The following is a 21,496-nucleotide window of genomic DNA, read 5'->3' as shown; positions in this document are numbered from 1 at the left end:
GTTCTCACAACTGCAGGTATTTTCACAACTGAACTGAAATAAATTGCCATTTCATTTGTCACAGAATTATATTCAAGCCATTCCCAGAGAAGGCACGCTGGATGAGGCAGCAGCATGAAACCTATATTCCTCCCGTTTTCCCATCCGCACAGTGGCAGTGAGTTCAGTACGTCAGTCCTCTCTCCCCAATCACCCTTCAAATATTGTGCCACGATATTCACATTGTATGGTGACTTGAAAGCGAATAGAAACGTCGAAGTCTGTAAGGTTGCAAAGAGGGACGGAGGGAGGTCAGTCTTGCCATGCCACCTGAAAGGGGTGGAAGGGCCAAAAGGCAGCAGGGCCTGCGGCTAGGCTTCGTGCTCAGGCGGACTCCTCGGCCTACCTACAGTTAAGTCCTGAGAAATGACTACCTCGTGGCTGGTCCTCCGCCTGCGGCAGGCTCTGGGCCGGGCTGCGGCCTGCAGACCCCCCCGGGCCCGGTTGATGGCAGCCACTGCGGCGGCGGGGGGCACCCCTGGCCTTGGCCGCGCACGGGTAACCCGCTGGCTGTCACGGACACCCGGGTGGGGCTTCCACCCGCCGCGACATGCCGCGGGGGGCGGCGAGGCGGGGGGAGGCCGGCGCTGCGGTGGGGGGTGAGGAGGAGGAGGAGTAGAAAAGAACCGAGAGGGGAAAAGCGAGGAGGGGTGAAAGGGGAGTGAGCGGAAAGGAGGCGGCCGCGGGAGCGTAGCGGGACGGCGGCGAGCTGCCCGAGCCAGCGGCTGCCCGAGCCAGCGGCTGCCGGCGGGCGAGGCGCCCGGGCCATGGCGCAGCGGGACGGCGGCGGCGGCGGCGGCGGGGGGGTGCCCCGCCTGCTGCTCTGGCTGGCGCTGTGGGGACTGTGGCGCGGCGGCGACGCCGGCGCCCTGCCCGCCCGCGGGGAGGCCCGGCCCTTCGGCGCGGGCCCGCCGGCGGCCTGTAGCCCGCGCTGCCAGCACGGCGGGCTCTGCCTCGGTAACGGCACCTGCCTCTGCTCCAAGGGCTACGAGGGCGAGCTCTGCCAGCACGGTAACGGCCCGGCCTCGCACCGCGGGAGGGGCGCTCGGACGTGCCGGCGGGCGGGCAGGTGGCGGCGGGTTGCGGTGCGGCCCCCCGGCGGGGAGCCGCTGTGGGGCGGCCGCGGAAGAACGGCGGGCGGGGAGAGGCCGCTCAGCCCGTCGCGTCGCCGTGGGGGAAAGGTGAGAAGCGCCGCGGGCAGGGCGGCGGCCGGCCGCGGGCCGGAGAGCCCGGCGGCGGGGCGGCCCGCCGTGCGTCGCCTGCCCGGGGCTGTGGGGACCTCTTCGTTGGTGGTGGTCCCTGGGGACGCGTCTCGGCCTGAACAGGGCTGGGCACAGGTACCTGTGTTAGCTCTCTGACCTGTCAGCCTTCCTGTAAGTAATCCCTCCGGGAAGGTCTGAAGAGCTGGGGTTCGGATCTGGTGTGCGAGGTTGGTGGTTAGATGCCAGGGAGGACGTAAGTAAGGTGCGGTGGAAGAAGAGGGGTAAAGACACCCGGTTTCTGGTGAGGCGAGGCAATGATAGCAAACTGATAGAGCACAACCAAGAGCCCGCTCCTCTATGAAGATGCTGACGTAGGTGAGCAGATCCAGCCATCGGAAAAGGCAATATTGTCACTAGATAGCGTTTTACCACTTGAACATTGGGTAAACGACCACCTACTGGACAGGCTTCTGCATCGACTTCCTCTTATCATTTTCACTGTGCCTGTTTAAATACTTGCCTGAGTAAGGAATGATGCTTTTAGAGGCTTGACAGCTTTCCAAGCCTCAGCAATGTTAAACTGGTATTTCTAGGTGCGATTAGTGATAATAGTACTAACAGAAAGATCAAAAAATTGTGTAGAAATTAGGACTTGTAAAAATACTGGAATTTACTTCTTAGATGTTACCTGACCCACAGAGTCATTTGTACATCCCGTTTCCATGGTAGGAGGTGTAAAGCTAGGGTGAACCGAAGTCTGTTCCTGTTGGTTTCCAAAGGGAGACAGTATTTTTGAAAATGTCACCCAACATGCAAAAGTAAACACTGAGGAGAAGAGTTTTAGTTTAAACCCTGTTTAATATAACACGCCTGATTTCTAATTCCTTTCATCAAAAATTTAACTGCAGAGCATTGTGGCTATTAATTGGTAAAAATCACTCAATATCAGCAATTCTTTTCTTCACATGTTGTCCTATTTGAAGAGGTGTTATAATTTATACAATATTTGTTCTAGTTCTGAATGCCCTTCATTTAAAATGTTTTTTTTTTTTTTAAACTCTTAAATGGGATGCTGAAAATTTCATTCAGCACTGTAATCATTCATGGAGCGTTGTTTTATTTAGAAGCTAAGGCTAGCAGGTGGTGACAAATGATGTATAGCTAATGCACTGCGTAGTGGGGATGAATAGCTATGCTGTATACACTGTTCCAAACAACTGTTGGATCCTAGACATTTTTGGGTTTAGGGGAGATGTGAAGGATTGTTGGAAATGCAGATCCGTTTTTCAACTACAGAGGTGAACTGTCTGGAATTGTTAAGGGAGCCACTGAATGCTTGTTCTGATAAGCTCATCAATGTAGAAAAAAATTGGATAAATGAAGCTTTATCCCTTGTTCTGTCAAGAAAACTGAACTGAAAACTATGTGAAATAACACAGAAATAGAGTTTTTTCTTAAATTGAGAGCTCTTGTATGGTATTTCCAATGAACTGAAAGCACCTGGTGGAAGTGTTATGCAGAGCTGAGTGCTGAATGGTTCTTTCATACATGTCTGTGTCCTTTATTTGCATGCAAATACTCATTCTGCAGATACTAATGTGAAGAATCCTCTATTCTTCAGTTGGGTTGCTTGAGAGTCCTGTAAGGATATGAGGGAAAAATCAGTGTGGTGTTACTTGCTGCTCATCTTTTCCCTTTCCTCTGTTTCGGACTTCTTGCCCATCCAGTCAAAGGATAAAGCAATGTGGTGTAGAGAACTCATCTCACACCTGCAGTTAGTTCAGATGAGACTCTCTGAAACACATGGGTTCCTAAAATCTGTGCGTGAATAAACAAATGTTTTCACAGACACCAGGGCTGATTGAGGAATGATTTATGAGTAGTAAGGAGGCCTATGTAATAGGTAATTTATTTTCAATCTGACTGGACTTACTCAGAATTTTGCAAAATGAAGATTTTAATTTGTGCCTTATCCAACCTGTTGGCAATGAAAAAGTTGCAGAATCTGTGATGATCATAGATGCTTTTCTCCCAACAGATAATTACAGTTATGACAAAAGTTACATTTATCTCAGATGATTTCTAAACAAACACTGTACATTTCAGAAAGGTCTCTGAGAGGCAAGCTGAGGCAAAAAAAGAGAGTGGAGGAGAAGGAAATACTGACTTCTGGAAACATTTTAGAGAAGAGGTATGAGGAAATGAGCATGTAGTTTTTCTGAAGAGGTGTGTAGGAATCCAGTAAAGAGTGAAGTCTGATATTTCATCATAAGAATCAGAAGATGCCCCTGAAGTTGCAGCATTTTTTATTAAATCATTTCTTCCTATCAGCTCTTTTCTCACCTGTCATTTCTTGACTTCAATTATCAAAAGCTTCTTTGGCAGTCCAGCTGTGTTCCTTTGTTCCTTTTTAATATGGCTCTTTCTTCTGCCTGTTCTGTCTAGGGTCCAAAAGCTTCCTTAGTTTTGAGTGTTTAAAAGCTTAAAATGGTGGAGTGCTCTCTGTGCAGGGAAACTGTTTCACCTGATCGGCAATGTAGGATGGCAGGGCAAATATATCTTAGGAAATGTGAAGACAAGCTGAGTACTCAGAGACTAAAACAACGCAAATTTCTTATGTACTTAAGTAGTAATTTTGGTAAGCTTTACCAATATTTATCCAAGCTTTGTTTGTTGTCTGTCTTACAGCAACATGTTATCCAAAATGCAAAAATGGTGGGGAGTGCCTCAGACCTGGAAAATGCAGATGTCCACCTGGCTATGGGGGTAGATACTGTCATAAAGGTGAGTAAGACCCTAACAAGTGACAGCTTGGAAATACAAGTGTATTGGCTTTGTGTGGCAAGGTTTTGGTAGCGGGGGGGGGGGGGGGGGCGTTACAGGGGTGGCTTCTGTAAGAAGCTGCTGGAAGCTTCCCCTGTGTTCGAGAGAGCCAATACCAGCCGGCTCTAAGATGGACCCACCGCCGGCCAAGGCCGAGCCAATCAGCAATAGTGGTAACGCCTCTGTGATAACGTTTTTAAGAAGGGAAAAAAAGTTGGGACAGATGAAAAGCAGTAGCCGGAGAGAGGAGTGAGAACATGTAAGAGAAACAACCCTGCAGACACCAAGGTCAGTGAAGAAGGAGGGGGAGGAGATGCTCCAGGCACCAGAGCAGAGATTCCCCTGCGGCCAGTGGTGAAGACCTTGGTGAGGCAGGCTGTCCCCCTGCAGTCCGTGGAGGTCCATGGTGGAGCAGATATCCACCTGCAGCCCGTGGAGGACCCCACGCCAGAGCAGGTGGGTTCCCGAAGGAGGCTGTGACCCCATGGAAACCCTGCGCTGGAGCAGGCTCCTGGCAGGACCTGCGGATCTGTGGAGAGAGGAGCTCACGGAGCAGGTTTTCTGGCAGGACTTGTGACCCCATGGGGGACCCACGCTGGAGCAGTCTGTGCCTGAAGGACTGCACGCCGTGGAAGGGACCCATGCTGGAGCAGTTCGTGAAGAACTGCAGCCCGTGGGAAGGGCCCACGTTGGAGAAGTTCGTGGAGGACTGTCTTCTGTGGGAGGCACCCCACGCTGGAGCAGGGGAAGAATGTGATGAGTCCTCCCCCTGAGGACGATGAAGCGGCAGAAAATAACGTGTGATGAACTGACCGTAAACCCCATTCCCCATCCCCCTGTGCCGCTGGGGGGGGTTGGTAGAGAAGCCGGGAGTGAAGTTGTGCCCGGGAAGAAGGGAGGGGTGGAGGGAAGGTGTTCTGAGATTTGGTTTTATTTCTCATTACCCTACTCTGGTTGATTTGTAATAAAGTGAGTTAATTTTCCCCAATCTGAGTCTGTTTTGCCCGTGACGGTAAGTGGTGAGTGATCTCTCCTGTCCTTATCTTGACCCACAAGCTCTTTGTTATATTTTCTCTCCCCTGTCCAGCTGAGGAGGGGGAGTGATAGAACGGCTTTGGTGGGCACCTGGCGTCCAGCCAGGGTCAACCCACCACAACAAGGAGTTTGAAAACAGACAAAATTAATTTGGGACTCCTCAAGTCCAGGATCTAATGCACTTTGAAATAATGACCTTAATTCCTTAGACCTCTGACCTTACTGTCAAAAAATGCATGGCCTAGAGGATGTGCATGCTTGCAGGAGAATGGGGTGGAGTATATGTACTGAAATGTGTTGTGAGAGTCTGAGAAAATTTTGTCCCTTGGAAAATACCTTGTTTATGAGTTACATAAATATTCTGGTTAGCTCTATAACAGACTCTTTCTAAATAATTTAATGAGATGACTTGTATAGATACATATTTCTATATTAAGTGGTTGAAACTTTTGTGTAGTATCTGCAAGATGGTAATATTGAGGTCAAGTCACTAAAGATATGCATGGCAATGTATGGTTGATAGGTGATGGGAGATGACAGAGATCATGAGTAGCAAAGACCGATTTTTATGGGTTTGTGAAGCCTATTGAATATATGGATGGATTGGAAAAGGCAATCCAAGAAAATATTGTTATGTTGTTATGAACTGATCAGACTACTGAGGATGACTTGAGTTCTGGGATAAAAGGGGAAGCAAACTTGAAATAGTTTGAGGGGGAAATGATGTAGTATGTAAGATATCCCCAGAGAGTGAAGGAAAAGAAAGCATTGTTTTCCTTTCAGAAGAAAAGCCTCAACCTGGCACTTAAAAAATTTCTATAAGTTCTTTTTGGAAAGACACTGGTAGATTAGTTGGGCAGTTGTCACTGTGTTGAGAACTTAATAAGCATTCTGTCTGACTGTGGTCACAGCAGCTGGCAACACCTCACAGGATTCTCTATTTATGCTTGATGTTTATTCTGAGGGCATTTTCTTTATTTCCTTCAAATGTGAAATAGCTACAAGAGTTTACTTGGAGTGTAACTTAATGGGTACTTGGGGAAGGAACTCAGCTAGCGTCTGCAGCTCTCTGGAGTCTTGTTGTTGTTGGGTTGTCTGGGTTTGGGGTTTTTTGGTTTGTTTGTTTGTTTTATTTTTTTAATAAAGCTGTATTTGGTATTTTATGAAGAAAGCATGACCTGAGTGTACCTAACGTGGTAACATCTAAGTTTGCAGCAGCTTAAACTGTAGCTCTGGGATGTTAACAATACTGAATGGGAATTCAACTGCCAGTGATAATAATCTGATATCAAAATTGTTAACTATAATGTTAATAAAAAAGATGAAGTGTCTTCTAATGAAGATCTGTATAACACGGTACTGTTGTGTAATGCATTGGGAAATAACTATTCATTCTCAGTAGACATAACAGTGTTGAGAGCTATGTGGTAAACTGGAGCATGGTCAGCTTCATGTTCCAGCAAAAGGATTTTTTAAAAATTTTTTTTTTTAATTTCTTAAAAGCTAACTGGAAGTGTAGGTTTGTGGGGTCTTGACAGGAACCCCACAAGAAAGGGGAACTTGTCGTTCTCAGAAGAGCCTAAACCAGAAGCAACATGAGAAGTACTACTTAAATAGAAAAAGCAGAGTGAGGATTTGGTTTATGCTAATACTACAGTCTAGACTTGGATTTGTATCTGAGTAAAAGTCCTACTTGCATTTGTTATCATGTTATCCCTGTAAGGTGAAGGATGTGCGTGTGCTCACCTTTAAGGTGGAGTACTGTGGCATATGGAGCCTGGATGTACAAACTTGCAGTGTGGTGCAATGTGCTATTACAGAATCACACAGAATCACAAAATTGTTGAGGTTGGAAGGGACCTCTGGCGGTCATCTTATGTAACCCCCCTGCTCAAGCAGGGCCACCTAAAGCCAGTTGCCAAGGACCTTATACAGATGGCTTCTGAGTATCTCCAAGGAAGGAGACTCCACAACTTCTCAGGACAACCTGTGCCAGTGCTTGGTCACCTTCACTGTGAAGCCATGCTGACTATTCCTGATGATTTGCTTGTCTTGAATGTGCCTGGAAATGGTTTCCAGGATCAGTTGTTCCACTACCTTACCAGGGATTGAGGTGAGACTAGCCACAGCCTGTAGTTCCTTGGGTCCTCCTTGCCCTTCTTGAAGATTGGAGTGCTATTTGCTTTCCTCCAGTCTTCAGGCACTTGTCCCTGTCACCACGATCGATCAAATACAATCAATATTAAATACATTAACTTATACTGTGTGACAAAGAAATATGCAAACAAGCTTTGAAGAGCTTTTCTAGCTGTGCTGGAGTTGACTTGTGTGTCCTTGCGTGTTCAGCATTTGTGCCAAAAATCTGTTAGCTGAAATCGTGCTCAAAACTTGTGGTAGAACAGAGATTTGGACTTTTTTCCACCAAGTATCAAGCAGACATTCCAACTGTCTATTGTTATAATGAAGGATAGTTGTTTCTCCTCAGTACAGTGAAGGTGGTGTATACATTTACATTCGTGCTTGTGAAAGGATGCATTTGGTTGTACAGAACATGATTATGCCGTATTTCAAAGGTGGTGCACACCATAGTTGACACCAATCACGTCTGGCATAAATAATGCTTCATTAATGAGGTCTTCAGGGCTTTGACATGTAGAATGATTCTGGAATGAGGAGGCTGACTTAGATGGTTGGCCTTTGGGAAAGCACCACTCGACTATAGTCATATGTTCATTTGTCAAAGTAATATCCCCTTCTCTTCTTCCTCTTGTTATGTATAGGTCCTGTCTGGTAAGGAAATATGTGAATCCTTGACCACATGTTACTGGCTTACCAGCTGTGATTTGGCAAGATCGATAAGAATATGCATGTTAGTAGTTACTGTGGTGTAGCTGATGAACAGTGGTGTAGCTGATGAACAGTTGGTTCACAGTTGAGGAGGGGAGGAGCTGTGCCATAGCAATAATCATGTTTGTTTGTTGGTACTCTCAGGCTAAATGGTCAGCAAGCTTTTAAGCACATGCTAAATTTTAACTGCATTTTGAATTGGCATTTGCAGACGTGGTTCTGTCATCTTCACTCACTCATAGAACTGTACCTTGCTCTGAATAGTTGAAATTTTAGTCTTTGCAGATGTGATAAAACAAGTAGTTGATGGTAGACCAGCTGTTTAAAGATAATTATTTGAAGTCCTATGCTGCTTCTGAAATGTAATGTGTATGCTGTTCTTCCGCAGTAAGCTGTGAAGGAGGCTGTCAAAATGGTGGGGAATGCATCTCTGTCAATGGAGTTGTGAAGTGCCTTTGTGCTTCTGGTTGGACAGGATCAAGATGCCAAGAAGGTGGCTATCTACTACATTCATGAAAATATTTATATTGATTAAAAATACAACTGCAGTAAAGAAAACATTTTAAAAGTATTAAGAAACTAATAACTATGGAAATGTCATTGCATTACTATAAAAATGAAGGACCTGCATTATTGGTACATACTCAGATAAAATAGTGTCAAATTATTTTGCATTAAAGTGTACGTCTGTTAACATTTAAACCAAAATTCTTAACACAGTACATAAATATTTTTTTCCATTTCCATGGTCCTGGAAATGCCTTTAGAGTTATACCAGTTGATCATCTGGCCTGGAAGAAAATGTGTTTTGCCATTTTGATTTGTATCATCCTGAATCTTTCATTCTGTCAGGATTCTTTTATATCAGTTTTATAAATCCTGCTGACTTACCCATTCTTTTCCACTAGCAATTTGTCCTCAAGGTTGTCGGAATAATGGAGCTTGTGTGGCTCCTGGGATTTGTAGCTGTCCAGCTGGATGGGTCGGTGGAGCATGTCACTTAGGTAAATGACTTCTGACATTTTTTGTTTATTCTTTTCTCTACTTGTTTGATTTACCAATATAGTGCTCAGATCTTCAGTGCTGAACAAAGCTGCTAGGAAAGTATCTTAGAATAATAAATGAGAGCTGCTTCTGCATACTGGGGATCTTACAAGTATGCATAAGGAGTAGATGGCTTTTCAGTTTGGTCAGAAAGCAGAACTTTTCCACTTTAAGTAAATTCAGATTCAGATTTTGGTTGTCACCAAATTCATTGATCGGTATGTCTTGTCAGTATTTCTGAAATATTTTCTATAAACCGAGACGCCAGTATAAAGAACTGAAAATGGTCATTACAGAAACACTATCACTACTGATGTGGGTTAGAAGCTTCATTAAATTTTATGGACATGGAAAATTGAAACTTGCTTCTCACTTTGAGGATAAGTTGGCAGAATCAACTCCAGGTGCTCTTAAAAGAGTAAGAGGAAGCCGGCTCTAATCAAGATCAGTACTGACTGACACTCTTGCTGAATAACCACTTGCATTTTCCCAAATTTTGATTCACAAAAGCAGATGATTATAAAAACTTTAATCTACCCTTCTCTGGCAGGGCCTTGTATGCTCATAACAGCACTGCCCTGATGCTAAAAGGCAATAATCCTGAGACTGTAAAAAGATTTTTGTTTGCTCTCTGGGAGACTGAGAGAAAGCTCATTTAAATGTTGCTTTTGAACTGGATGTCATGGGTGCAAGGTCTCTGGATTAAGTTCTCTGCATTTGAAATTTTTGTGTGGCTGTGGGAGTCCAAATCAGGTAGTGTTAGTTCTTCTGCAATATATATAGTCAAGCTGCCATTAACAAATAATACGTTAACATTCCCATTTGACCAGCAAAATGCTTATCCTTTTTATTCATCAGTGTATCGAGACAGAGGGTGATATGAAAAGGTAAGTATGGGAGATGCAGAGAACTTACAAAATGCTTAGCTCCATTCCCTGCACCAGCAATAATGGCAGAAGTGTTCAGGTTCTTAATGTCAAAATATCACTGTTCCTGAACTAACTAGATCTGCATCCAGTTTGACTTCTGTTGGTGCAGATGTTCATGAGCAAATTGCAGCCCCTGGCTTGTTAACTGAACGGGTGTGTAGTAGCTAGGGGACAACTAAAGCTGTGCCCCCGCAGTCCTCCTCTGCCCTTCTTGTAGGGGAACGAAGGGCAGTGTGTGAGCAACAGCTAGTATGTGGCATTCCCTCATGGATGTGGATCCAAGAACCAGCTTGAATAAGTTTCAGCAGGAATTTTTATTGTTCCCTCACTTTCATGGAGGCATCCATCTCAAAAATAGCCTGTGCCTTAAAGAACAACAGAAATTATAGTATTTTAACAGGGGAATAGAGCACGAATAAGACTAGACATACTGGGGCTGTATTCCAGTGAAGGCCATGATGCCATAAATTGAGAGGCTGTGCTTTTCAGTTCTTCCATTATGCTTTTATTTATACTGTCCCAGTGCGGTCACCAGGGAACAATTCTGCTAGCACAGCGAGACAAAGAAGAAAAATGATCCTGTGTTGGGCTGAAGACATACTATGTATCTGGTGTCTCATTTCAGCTGTATGTAAACTACCTTGTCAACATGGAGGAAAATGCATAGCTCCAAACGTGTGCAGATGTCGACTGCCGTACTCTGGTCTACAGTGTACAAAGAAAAGGAAGGAATGAAGCAACTTCAGCAAAGATAAGCTGCATTTTCTTCATGTAACTCTTCATACAGAGATGAAGTCTGCAGCAGTGGGGGACCTTAAAACAAACACGGTAACTAATTGATTTCAGATAGCTTTCTGTCTTCAGTATATTAAGTAAACGCTTTTCTGTATGAAAGAAAAGTATTGCTGATTGTAACAAAGCTGTTATAAGTATCCAAGTGTGTGTAGTGTATGGCACACATTTTCTTCTGTTCTCATTTTTCCTTCGTAAGCAGAAGTATTATGTCTTGGTTAATACAGCTGACCTTGAAATAAAATTTACTCTTCAAATAAAGTACTTCAGAATAGATCTATGCTCTTCTTTTTGATTTTTTCCCCCTTTGACTAGAATTATTGTGTTATATTAATGATGTGTTTTTAAAAAGCACATGAAACAAAACGTCCTTAATTCAGATCATCAGAAGTGGATGTTAGTTTAAGTATAATTTACCTTCAATAAGATTACACAGTTGCAAGAGGAAACTTGCAGAGTTTGCATCTTTCTGGAACGTCAGCAAACTGCAAAGCATCTGATTAAAATCCTGGATATCGTTTTATGTATGCTTCCTGCCCCTCCCTCCCAATCAGATTTGGATCTTGATCAGTTAAACAGTATTAAAAAACCCCAAGCACAGTACTTGTTCAGACAGTTCTACTGTTACTTTTTAAAAGCTTAGTCCATACTGATACTCTAAAAGAGTCCTTATCTTGACTACTTCTACAATCATATTATCTGATCATCTCTCAACTTACAATTACTTCTTTTCCTTATCCCAGTAAGATAGGGAAATGCATTTATCTCCCTTCTTGTCGTGGTTTAACCCCAGCCAGCAACTAAGCACCATACAGCCGCTCACTCGCTCTCCCCCCCACCCAGTGGGATGGGGGAGAAAACCGGGAAAAGAAGTAAAACTCGTGGGTTGAGAGAAGAATGGTTTAATAGAACAGAAAATAAGAAACTAATAATGATAACACTAATAAAATGAAAACAGCAATAATAAAAGGATTGGAATGTACAAATGATGCGCAGTGCAATTGCTCCCCACCCACCAGTCGACACCCAGTTAGTTCCCGAGCGGCAATCCCCCGCCCCCACTCCCCCCAGTTTCTATACTAGATGTGACATCACATAGTATGGAATACGCCGTTGGCCAGTTTGGGTCAGGTGCCCTGGCTGTGTCCTGTGCCAACTTCTTGTGCCCCTCCAGCTTTCTCGCTGGCTGGGCATGAGAAGCTGAAAAATCCTTGACTTTAGACTAAACACTACTTACCAACAACTGAAAACATCAGTGTTACCAACATTCTTCACATACTGAACTCAAAACATAGCACCGTACCAGCTATTAGGAAGACAATTAACTCTATCCCAGCTGAAACCAGGACACTTCTGGACATATAGACATTGACGATTCATTCCTATTCAAGACTGTGTTGTTACAGGAGCAATATAATGGGAGGCTACAGACTGGCGGTGAGGAAAAACTGTGTCTGTGACAAATCACCTGTGTGGAGGATGCTGAGGCTTGTCTTCGGGGCATGTTCCAGTTTCGCCTCATTGAGGTTTTGCAGCCTTTTAAACAGGCTGCAGATTGGACCGAGACTCCTACGTTCATTGTTCCACGTTTCATTTGTGCTCTTTCTTGAAGGCTACAGTTGAGGAAGGTTTTGCCAAAGCATGCAAGTTGAATCTGTCAACTTTCTGAATGATGCCCAAATCAATTTTTTCTTGAGAGATAGATTGAGCTTCATTGTCTTCTAGGTGAAACTGGATTTTTTTTTAGTGGGAGAATTTTAACTATGCATTACATTAATCCATTTGCCTATGCATTATTTTAATCCATTTGATGGAATAACATTGTATTTGTCTATAACCTCCCCTACCACAACATGCAGCTTCATAGGCAGAGTGATTTACATGGACATGTTTCTCCAGGGATTACAAGCCACCAAGCATTGACAAGAAGGAAAGGAAATGGGGTCTTCTCAGTTACCAGTCTTCTGTAAAAGAGAGAACCCAAGCATATGGAGGGCAAATGAAAGACACTGGTATAGTTCATGAGACTCCTGTTTTCTGTTATGAGCAATTGAGAAGCCAGCCTCTGCCCTTCCTTTGGAGGCTGTTGCATTTGGTTCAGGTGAAACCTGCTATGGACACGGGTTGTGCAGGTTTTGTTGCCAGGGGCAGGGGACAGAGTAAGAGGAGTGTATGTTTTTTGTGCTGCTTTTGCTGTGATACACTGGATATTTCAGACATGCTGGTGAAAAATTTGGTTTTTCACGCACGGAACAAGACGATTTCATCAACAGTTCTGGAGTAGGCTTTATTATGATGATGAAATTTGGTGTCTGTGTCATAGTTCACTACAATAATCAAGCCATAATTCAGAAATTCAGGAGTTAAGTTGAATGCCTTAGATGACATACTGGTTGCAGGGAAGTGGTTGGAGAAAAAATTGCCTCAGACCCAAGATTTCAGAGTAAATGAGCAGAAGTATGTAAACGTGAAGAGGCATATCATCTCACCATTGTTCCTGAAATGACTGACTTCTACTAATAAAGCCAGAAGAGACAATAACGGTGATTAGAAGCCAAAAGAGGTATTAGCATCATTAGGAGCATAAGACCAGGAGCAGTCAGTGAGAGACCTGTAATTGGTGTTTCTGGGCAGGCCAGAACAAATGCTAATTTGAATAGTTCCCTGTTTAGAAGTGATTGAAGTAAGCAAGCAGTAATTTGATGGCACACAGAATCTGACAGCATATTTTAGAAATACTGCTTGAATGTAGCACCATCTACTGGCTACAGGGTTTTTCGTTGAGGTTTTTTGGTTTTAAGAAATATTTAAATGTCCACAATATTTTAAGTGAGTTTAAAAGTGAATTTTCTAGTAGTTATTTTAAAGTAGAACAGTCTCAGTATGTATTACTAATGCCAGTTCAGGTCCCCAAATTATTATTTCCACAGTTCCACCTATACTTGCTAAAAGAGCTGTGAGTATTCCTTGTCTTGTGTTTGTTTCCCATTCACTGGTGCATTGAACATACTAGTTGCAGCACGTCATTTTTGGACCTAGATGTGTCTTCCTGTGAAAGGCTAGTTACGCATGCAGCTCAAAGGTCAAGAAAAACGACACAAAACAGGTTACCTCCCTTATTTATTAGAGCTAACTGTAACACCTTATACAGATGCTCTGATTTTCACTAAAAACTGAAAAAATTGTAGGGGTAGTGCATTGGTTGTGGTTTTGATACTCTGTCTTTTTAGAGCATGCGTGGAAAGCTGAGAAGTATTTCTTCTTTTTGATTTACTTGCATGAACATTTGACCATTTATATTTTCTCTTTTACTGAAAGTGGTTGCAGCAAGAATGGAGTTACTTGGTTTATCTGTAAAATATTCTTTATTGGCTAAACTGAGCTGTGGGTGGAAGTTGAGTAAAAAAAATGACCCAACTTTGCCATGTGATACCTGTATACAAGAGAAACTACATAAACGTCTTTAGTAATTAGTAACAGTTTCTAATCTCTGCCTTTTGGTTTTGTATGTGTAACCAGGTGTTACATTTGATCGAGACTTCAAACTTTGGATTTTTCCCATTCGGGCAAGTAATGGAGTGGATATAGCCAATTTGTCCAGTAGCTTAAGCTTTTATACTGATTTACTTTAGGATTTGCTTTTGGGAGATGGAAATGTTAACTCGCTTTCTATTCTCAGCTATAAGAATATATAGCTAACTTTTGTAAAAAGAAAGAGCCTTTCACATGGGGCCCACTTTTTTTTTTTTTTTTTAACCACAGCCAACATGGATATAAACCCAGGAAACTGAGTCCTTGCTAAGATCATCTGTGGTATCTTCTGTGATACCAGTCCTTCCTTCAGAAACATTCATTATACTGCATTTTAAAGATCTTTTCAAGGTCATGGCCAAAAGTCAATCTGCACTTGGGAGAATTTCTGCTGGCTGACAGAGCAACTTCAGTGCAACCACATAATAAATGGATGATGTACATTAGGTACCTTCCAGCACTGTTTAGTATTTAAAGAAATGCAAGAAAATTCAGTGAAAGTACCTACATTCTGTATAATGTGCTACAAATCACTGCAAGATCTTCAGTTTGGCACAAGTTGCCTTTCCTTCCATCAGAGTGGGACCGTGGCAACTCCTGCAGTATGCAGCCCTTCTCACCCCTTCCAAATCCCCTAACTCTTTTGGGCCTAATTTCAGATTGCATTATGCAATTTTAGAACAATTTTGTTAACCTGCGTACTCAAGCCCTCTATATGCTTCTGCCTCTTGTTAAACTGAGCAATTTTAATGCATTGTTGCAATGTGCTTTCTAATTACAGTGAATTCTGTTTCATGTGTATGACGGACAATCTAGGAACACAATAGTTTCAATTAATCACGTAATTACTGGGCAGTTTTGAAGTAGCTGCCTGTGTATGCATCTACTAGTAATTTTTCTGCTTCATGCACTTGCTGGAAAATAGCACAGCTTAGCACTGAGCATTTTTAACTACTGCAGCAAAACTCTGGATGTGCTTTTGTTTGCACAGCTTGCATTTGGAAAATGTAAAAGAAATCATTTCTGCCTTTAGAAACACTGAAAATAAATGGGAAATACTAATAGTTACGATTAAAAAAACCCCCTTTATTCAGCCTGAAATCTCTGAAAGGCATATATATATCAGTTCAGTTTTGTGAATGGAAGGTTGCAAAATCCTATTAACCAAACTACTATTAACAGCATTCCTGGCAGATGTTATCTCTCTCTTTAGCATACCACTTCTGTAACTGACACATGGAATTGGGGTTATTACAATATGAGATTATGCGATATTGGTGTGTTTGCATTTTAAAAACATTTTCAGAACCTTGTGTATTCAAAGCATCATCCTGAGGCATCAGTTCCCGTAGCTAGTCAGGTTTTGTTCACAGAGATCTTTGCGAGTTGTGAGAAAGGAAACAATTCAAGTGGAGTAGGTTTTAAATAAGAGAACAGTTCCCAGAAGATCAGGCTATGAGCCACTTGGATGCTTGATTGAAAGAAACTATGGAAACACTGAAACTTAAAATGCAAGTGGGAAATGGAAAACAGTTTTAAAATACACCAGTCAGGCACTTGGAAATCCATCAGGTATCGTTCTGGAATGACGCTGACTTCTCAAAATGCCAGCTTACTTTGCAAAATGACTTAAGAGGACTATCAAAAGGTGAGGAGAAATCTAGGCACAAAGCTGCTAACAGCTATGATTTGGCAATCAGCATCCCACAGTGGCAGTAAATGGCAAAATGAGCTCTATTTTCTTCCCATTCAGAATTAGTGTATGTAAATTGAGAGGAGAATAGGAAGTCATGATGTTTATTTTTGGTTTAAAAAAACCAAAACAAAACAGTAAACTTCAATGGCTTAGCTAAAGGGACGACTGTATCTATTACCAGAGCTCAGCTGGTTGCAGCAGGAACTGAAATGTCTTTCCCAGCTCTAGGGGAAGAAGATGGTGGTCCTCTGTAGGAAACTTCAGGAAAACTGGAATTTTATTTTTTCAAAAACTATCTGGCAGCTGGTAGGTGCTAACAGTTCATTGGAGCAATAGGTAATGGAAAAAACTCCTCTAAGACATTTTTACAAATACTTCCTGATTTGATGTATACAGATGACATGATGTACAGCAAATTCCTCCTCTTATTAGTTCCTATTTTAAGATTCAGCAAGGCTAAAAGCATTGCCAAATTTCTCTACGACACTCAGGGACAAAATTTCCTCATATTACTGAATGCTATCTCAAAACAGGGGCATAAAAGTCTTACAGACACAGAAATCTTTCAGTACTTCCTCAGCATAAGTAATGAAGTCAAACAGAATAGTCAGCATCTGGCTCCTGGCTACAAAGGCTTACCGTAGATAAACCAGAATTATTCTGTATCTGGTTGCCTGTTAACAAGACATGTGGCTTTGTCTCCACTGTTAGTAACCAAGCCTTGGTTTAATTTCCCCCTCTTTCCTCACTACTAGCTAGTCATTGTAACAGACTGACATAAATACAAGACAAAGAAGAAAAAAATAGTTCTGGTTTTTCTTCTGTAGGCAGCCAAATAGTGTGTATGTAAACAATGTTTAAAATCAGAAGGTACCATTCACAAGTGATGAAATGCCTTCTTTCCTAGAGTCACTCAGCAGCTATTACAATCTTGTTCCCACAAAGGAAATCTCATTGTCCAGTTGACTACATCAACAAACTGCAGAATTTTGGGGTTGCATCATTCATCAAACCCGGAAGCCCAGTGAAGAATCAGAGGCTGTGGGGTTTGTGCATGAGGTAGCAAAAAATTATAGAAATATACATATGTTTTAATGACTACAAGATTGTTGTTTTGAAGCTCATCAAATTCATGACAGCAATATGAATCTTTTAAAATAATGCTTCTGGATATTCCCTTCATTTAAATAAACTCTGTAATTGCCTTCAATGCTCTTGCTATTTTCAAGTCTCATACATCCATGCAGCATTGCAATTTAATTGATACACTTCTTTTCTTCAACTGTGATGCCTTTGTACCTTGGAGAGAAAAATAAATAAATAAATAATTGTAAAAAGATACTTTAACAACACAGCCTGTTTTTATGATAAAGTTTAAGAAATAATTTTAATGTATCTCTGCTTTCCTGATACGCAGAAACACAACATTACATTAAACTTCTGCATACAGCATGTTTCTTTCTTTAAGAAAATGTGCCATTTTGGTCAGTGTATGATACAGCACTGTCTGGCTGATCAGCAATGTATTTTCTAGATTAAAAATATACTAGTGCTTTGCAGTATATATTTATGTAAACATTTAAACCAAATTTTTTTTTTTTTTGGCCACATTTTGGAAATTCATTGCAAACATTGTAGTCTTATCTTTATAGGATGTGTAGTTTTGTATTTTAAGAATGTGTATGAGCATTTATTAATAATTTCAATTTCTTAAACATATTTGCCCCTCTAGCAAGTTATCTGCTATCTGACCACAAATGGTATTGACATGGTATATTGGACTTGATAAAGTAGGAAAAAGATCTGAACTCACAGTAGTTTCAACTGGGAGAAACTGAGGCTGGATGAAAGTTAAACCATTGCCATCTTCCCTGTTTTTTACCCATTTCTCACTAAAAATGCCTGCACATCTAGCAGTCACATTATAGGTTTTACATTAAAAGACATAATGTGGCAAAGTACTAAAAAGAAAGGAAAGATGTGAAGGATAGAATATGCTATTTTGGCTGCAGCAGGAGACCAAAGAACTAAATTGCTTTTAAAGGAAAATGGTACCCGTGTGAACAGTGGTATGTAATTAAAGATGAACGTAAAGGAACAGCACCAGCATGCAGTGCTAAAATCAGCTAAGCTATGTCCCAACTCCACCAAATGAATTCTGCTGGCACCAGAAAAGTGTCTAAATACATTGAAATGAAAATAGGAGAAGGTGACGCAAGAAGAGTAGAATGCTTTCTACTTCACATGTCACAAAATAGTTAGCTGCAATGAAATGTTTAATTGAGTTACTTCAGTGAATGACTGTCAGCACTCAAGCAAAGTAATACAACAGAAGATTATGTGACAGAACAGAGAAATGTTCATCATTCACTATATTGCAATAAAGTAAAGCTGTTCCCAACGTAATACTTGGGGATAAGGAATGTTTGTATAAAACAAGGATGAACTGACTGACAGTGTAGTGAGTTAGTTGACAAAGATCAGGACTTGATTTGATGCAAGCTAAGAAAGTCAGCAGTGGGATGCTCTTCCCCAAAATGGGGCCAGATGCTGGTAAAGAGAATAGTGGTTGTTAGGAAGAAGATAGTTATCAATTCCTGCTGCAGCTGCTTAGGGAATGACAAGAGCTCACCAGCTTAATTTGAAACAAAGGGAATTTACTTTAGGTATTGAGAACAATTCTTTAAGTATTAGAGCCTATAAATTACTGGAATAGCTCTTAGGAATTTTATGAACTTTCCCTCACTGGAGACTGAAAGAAGAAATTAGACAACCACATGTGGTGTATTTCGTGCTGCTTCATTGGACAAGGGTAGACTAGATAATGACTCCCAAATAGCTGTATCTGTGATGGTGTCTTGACTCTACAATTACCTGAATTTTCTTCCCACAGAGGACTCCGGTATAACCAGGACGACAAAAGCATACATTAGGCAATATACACTTGCCTCCAAACAGACACTTCTGGTTGCACACAGCTAAAGCAAGAGAGGTACATACGTGGTTTTATTCAGAAAAACAACTTGGTGAAGGAAAAGCAACTGCTATCTCTATATACTTATTCTGCCTGCTTATAGGAGCTGAGAACTTGGAAGGTATTTTCACAGGGAAGCATCCCTCAGTGTAAGATGACTTCAGAGTCATGTGGAGCCAACGATGTTCTTATGCCTATCCCATCCCCCTTACGCTTTGATGCAGATTTGACATGGGAACATGCTGAGGGCATGAATGAGACACAAATAGGGACATGAGTAAGGTGGTTCTTAAGGCATCCTACTATTTCAAGCTATTGCAACAGCCTCTCAGGGCTGTTGCAGCAGCATATGGTGTTGGAGCAAGCCACCACATACTGCCATGGTCCCAGACTACCATCGTATTCTGGAGGGCTTCAGAAGGGGCAGAGGAGTCTCTACTCTTTATCCTGCCTTTGACACAGATTTGGGTTAAAATATAACTGAGGTGTAGGACTTCGAGGTACTATGTATTGCTGAAGCAGTCTTAATTGTGCTGAAGCACAAGGTTTACAGGTCACATCATTCTTACGTGTTTGACACTGGATTCCTTCCCACTGCGGAAGACAATGACATGTACTCGGTCCAATACACTCCCCACCGTTCTTACATTCCTGAAGACAGATTGCTGCACAAACATCATCACAAAGTTTTTTTATATCCCAAGTGATTACTTTTACTTATTATTTACATTTCAGGATGCCCATGAGAGGTTGAGTGCTTTCCATACACAAGAGTCACATCATCTTCACTGAAAATCCGTCTAAGATCAACAAGATATTAAAGAAGGGCAACTAGAAACAAAAAGCCCTACAGCCAAAGCACGCATTGAGATGTTCTGATGCATCACAGATTGCTACAAAAGCCCGAAATACTGAATTAAGTCAGCACCACTAAATAGCATTTTTTTTCCAAATTTACCATTCTAAAACCCACACCTTAGTGAGAGATCTTTTGTTTGTCATGCAACTTAACACATGGTGAATCAGCTCATGAACATTTGATCCAAAGTTCTTTTCTATGACACATTTTTCTGCACATTCATCCCTGCTTATTAAGCCATAATTGAAACCACTATTATTTCTCATTGGTTAATCGACTGTTTCATAATCAAATCTCTCTTCCATAGTGTCCAAGAATATCTCACCCCTGTCAATATGGGTAATATTTTTTTCAAGAAAACTTTCCAATAATTACAGAAAGTAATACAGGGAAATTTGTTTTTCCTCCATGCCATTAGAGAGCTCATTGGCCGTATCAATATCCGAGCCTCGGGTGGGTACTATGACAGACACTAACACTTTATCTATTGGATTTCTACCACTCATCCTCATGTTGATTTTCATGCAGACTGTGCTTTTATCCACGCTGCCACATTTTATTTATGCACCATCAATATCTTCATTAAGATACAATGTGACCCACAGCTGTACTACCATCACAGACTTGTGATGGTATTCTACCTTTCCTAAAGAGCTTGTGTCCTTTGCATCTTCTATTCCAATCATTTCCCACTATGTTTCCACAGTTTTCCAGTCTTTCACTGTACTTCTTTTTCTATTATATCTACTTTTATATCCTCCAGTACAAATTGAGATTCTTTCACTTGTATGACTCAGCTCTTTGCAGAAATACAGATGTTTCTTACTTAGACAAGAATTAAGAAAGAAACAAGTATTATTTGCTATACAAAAATTTAAAAGATATTTTGGTCTCATGATTTAGCCTAAGAACTGCACAGTATTAGTTCTCCATGCTAAATTTTGCTGCCAAGTTATAGACCACTATTTTTTCAATGTGTGTATATTCTTGAGTTCTTTGGCACTAACTTCATATTACTTGTGTGGACAGAGGTGTCCTTTAGTCATATATTACTTCTGAGGTATGGTTCTGCTGTTAGCTACAAGATACTTACGAGTGTTACATCTTTTTCCTCTCCATCCTGAAGGACAAGAGCAAACATTTGGCCCTACGCACCTTCCTCCATTCATACATCTTGGCTCACAGACACCTTAAAATAAAAAACATCTGCTGTTTAATACATTTAACTGATTACAGAGTAATTTACTGGTTACTTTCGGATCCTGGAAGGATTTTAACACTGGCTTACTTTTTTCACATCTTCTGCCTGTGTACCCATCAGGACAAGTACAGACATTATTTCTCATGCAATGACCACCATTCTTACAAGGCGGGCTGCAGACAGCTAAAAGATACAAACAGGAGGAAAAGGCTGTAGTTTGCATTTTGTTTTACTTTTAGCAATATACTTCTAGGAAACAAGAGTGCAACACTAAAATTCTGATAGCTTATACAAATGTTCAGCACTATCAGGCCAGGTCTTGTAAAAATCATATTACTGTGATTGGTGCCTATGTCAACAGTAAAGACAAAATCGGATAAAAAGTGGTCAAGGCTGGCAACTGTACGTGTACATGAGTAACCAGACTACAGAATATACAATGGAACTGGCTGAACACTGCTCAAAAGTTGAGTGGAAGACACGGCAAATTTTGAGTCTCCTTTCTCCTTGGACATTCACTGAAT

The 21,496-nt window shown here is 41.6% G+C and overlaps 2 protein-coding genes across 11 annotated transcripts in view; one reads left to right on the top strand and one right to left on the bottom strand.

The window, feature by feature from the left end:
- The first annotated feature begins 692 nt into the window (after positions 1-692).
- On the top strand, positions 693-10,987 carry LOC115339918 (von Willebrand factor D and EGF domain-containing protein-like). Its single transcript, XM_030010548.1, has 5 exons — positions 693-1,050; positions 3,930-4,025; positions 8,335-8,439; positions 8,855-8,950; positions 10,545-10,987. Exons 1-5 carry the CDS (start codon positions 807-809, stop codon positions 10,652-10,654), a joined length of 651 nt encoding a protein of 216 aa, XP_029866408.1. The 5' UTR covers positions 693-806; the 3' UTR covers positions 10,655-10,987.
- A 4,320-nt stretch (positions 10,988-15,307) lies between these two features.
- The window catches only part of VWDE (von Willebrand factor D and EGF domains), a 42,661-nt gene continuing 36,472 nt past the window's right edge, over positions 15,308-21,496 (bottom strand). For 7 of the 10 annotated variants that reach the window (XM_030009987.2, XM_030009989.2, XM_030009992.2 and 4 more), the window contains 3 exons: positions 21,060-21,155; positions 20,865-20,960; positions 18,924-19,577 (listed from right to left, as the gene is read on the bottom strand). In XM_030009987.2, coding sequence (XP_029865847.1) covers positions 19,348-19,577; positions 20,865-20,960; positions 21,060-21,155 — 422 coding nt within the window. In that variant the 3' untranslated portion in view covers positions 18,924-19,347. The other 3 variants (XM_030009988.1, XM_030009990.1, XM_030009991.1) reach the window with 3 other exon arrangements.

This window comes from Aquila chrysaetos, chromosome 3, assembly GCF_900496995.4.
Source record: "Aquila chrysaetos chrysaetos chromosome 3, bAquChr1.4, whole genome shotgun sequence".
Classification (NCBI taxonomy): Eukaryota; Metazoa; Chordata; class Aves; order Accipitriformes; family Accipitridae; genus Aquila; species Aquila chrysaetos.
The sequence above is the reverse complement of the archived record's forward strand: the minus strand, read 5'-3'. Positions and strand labels throughout refer to the sequence as shown.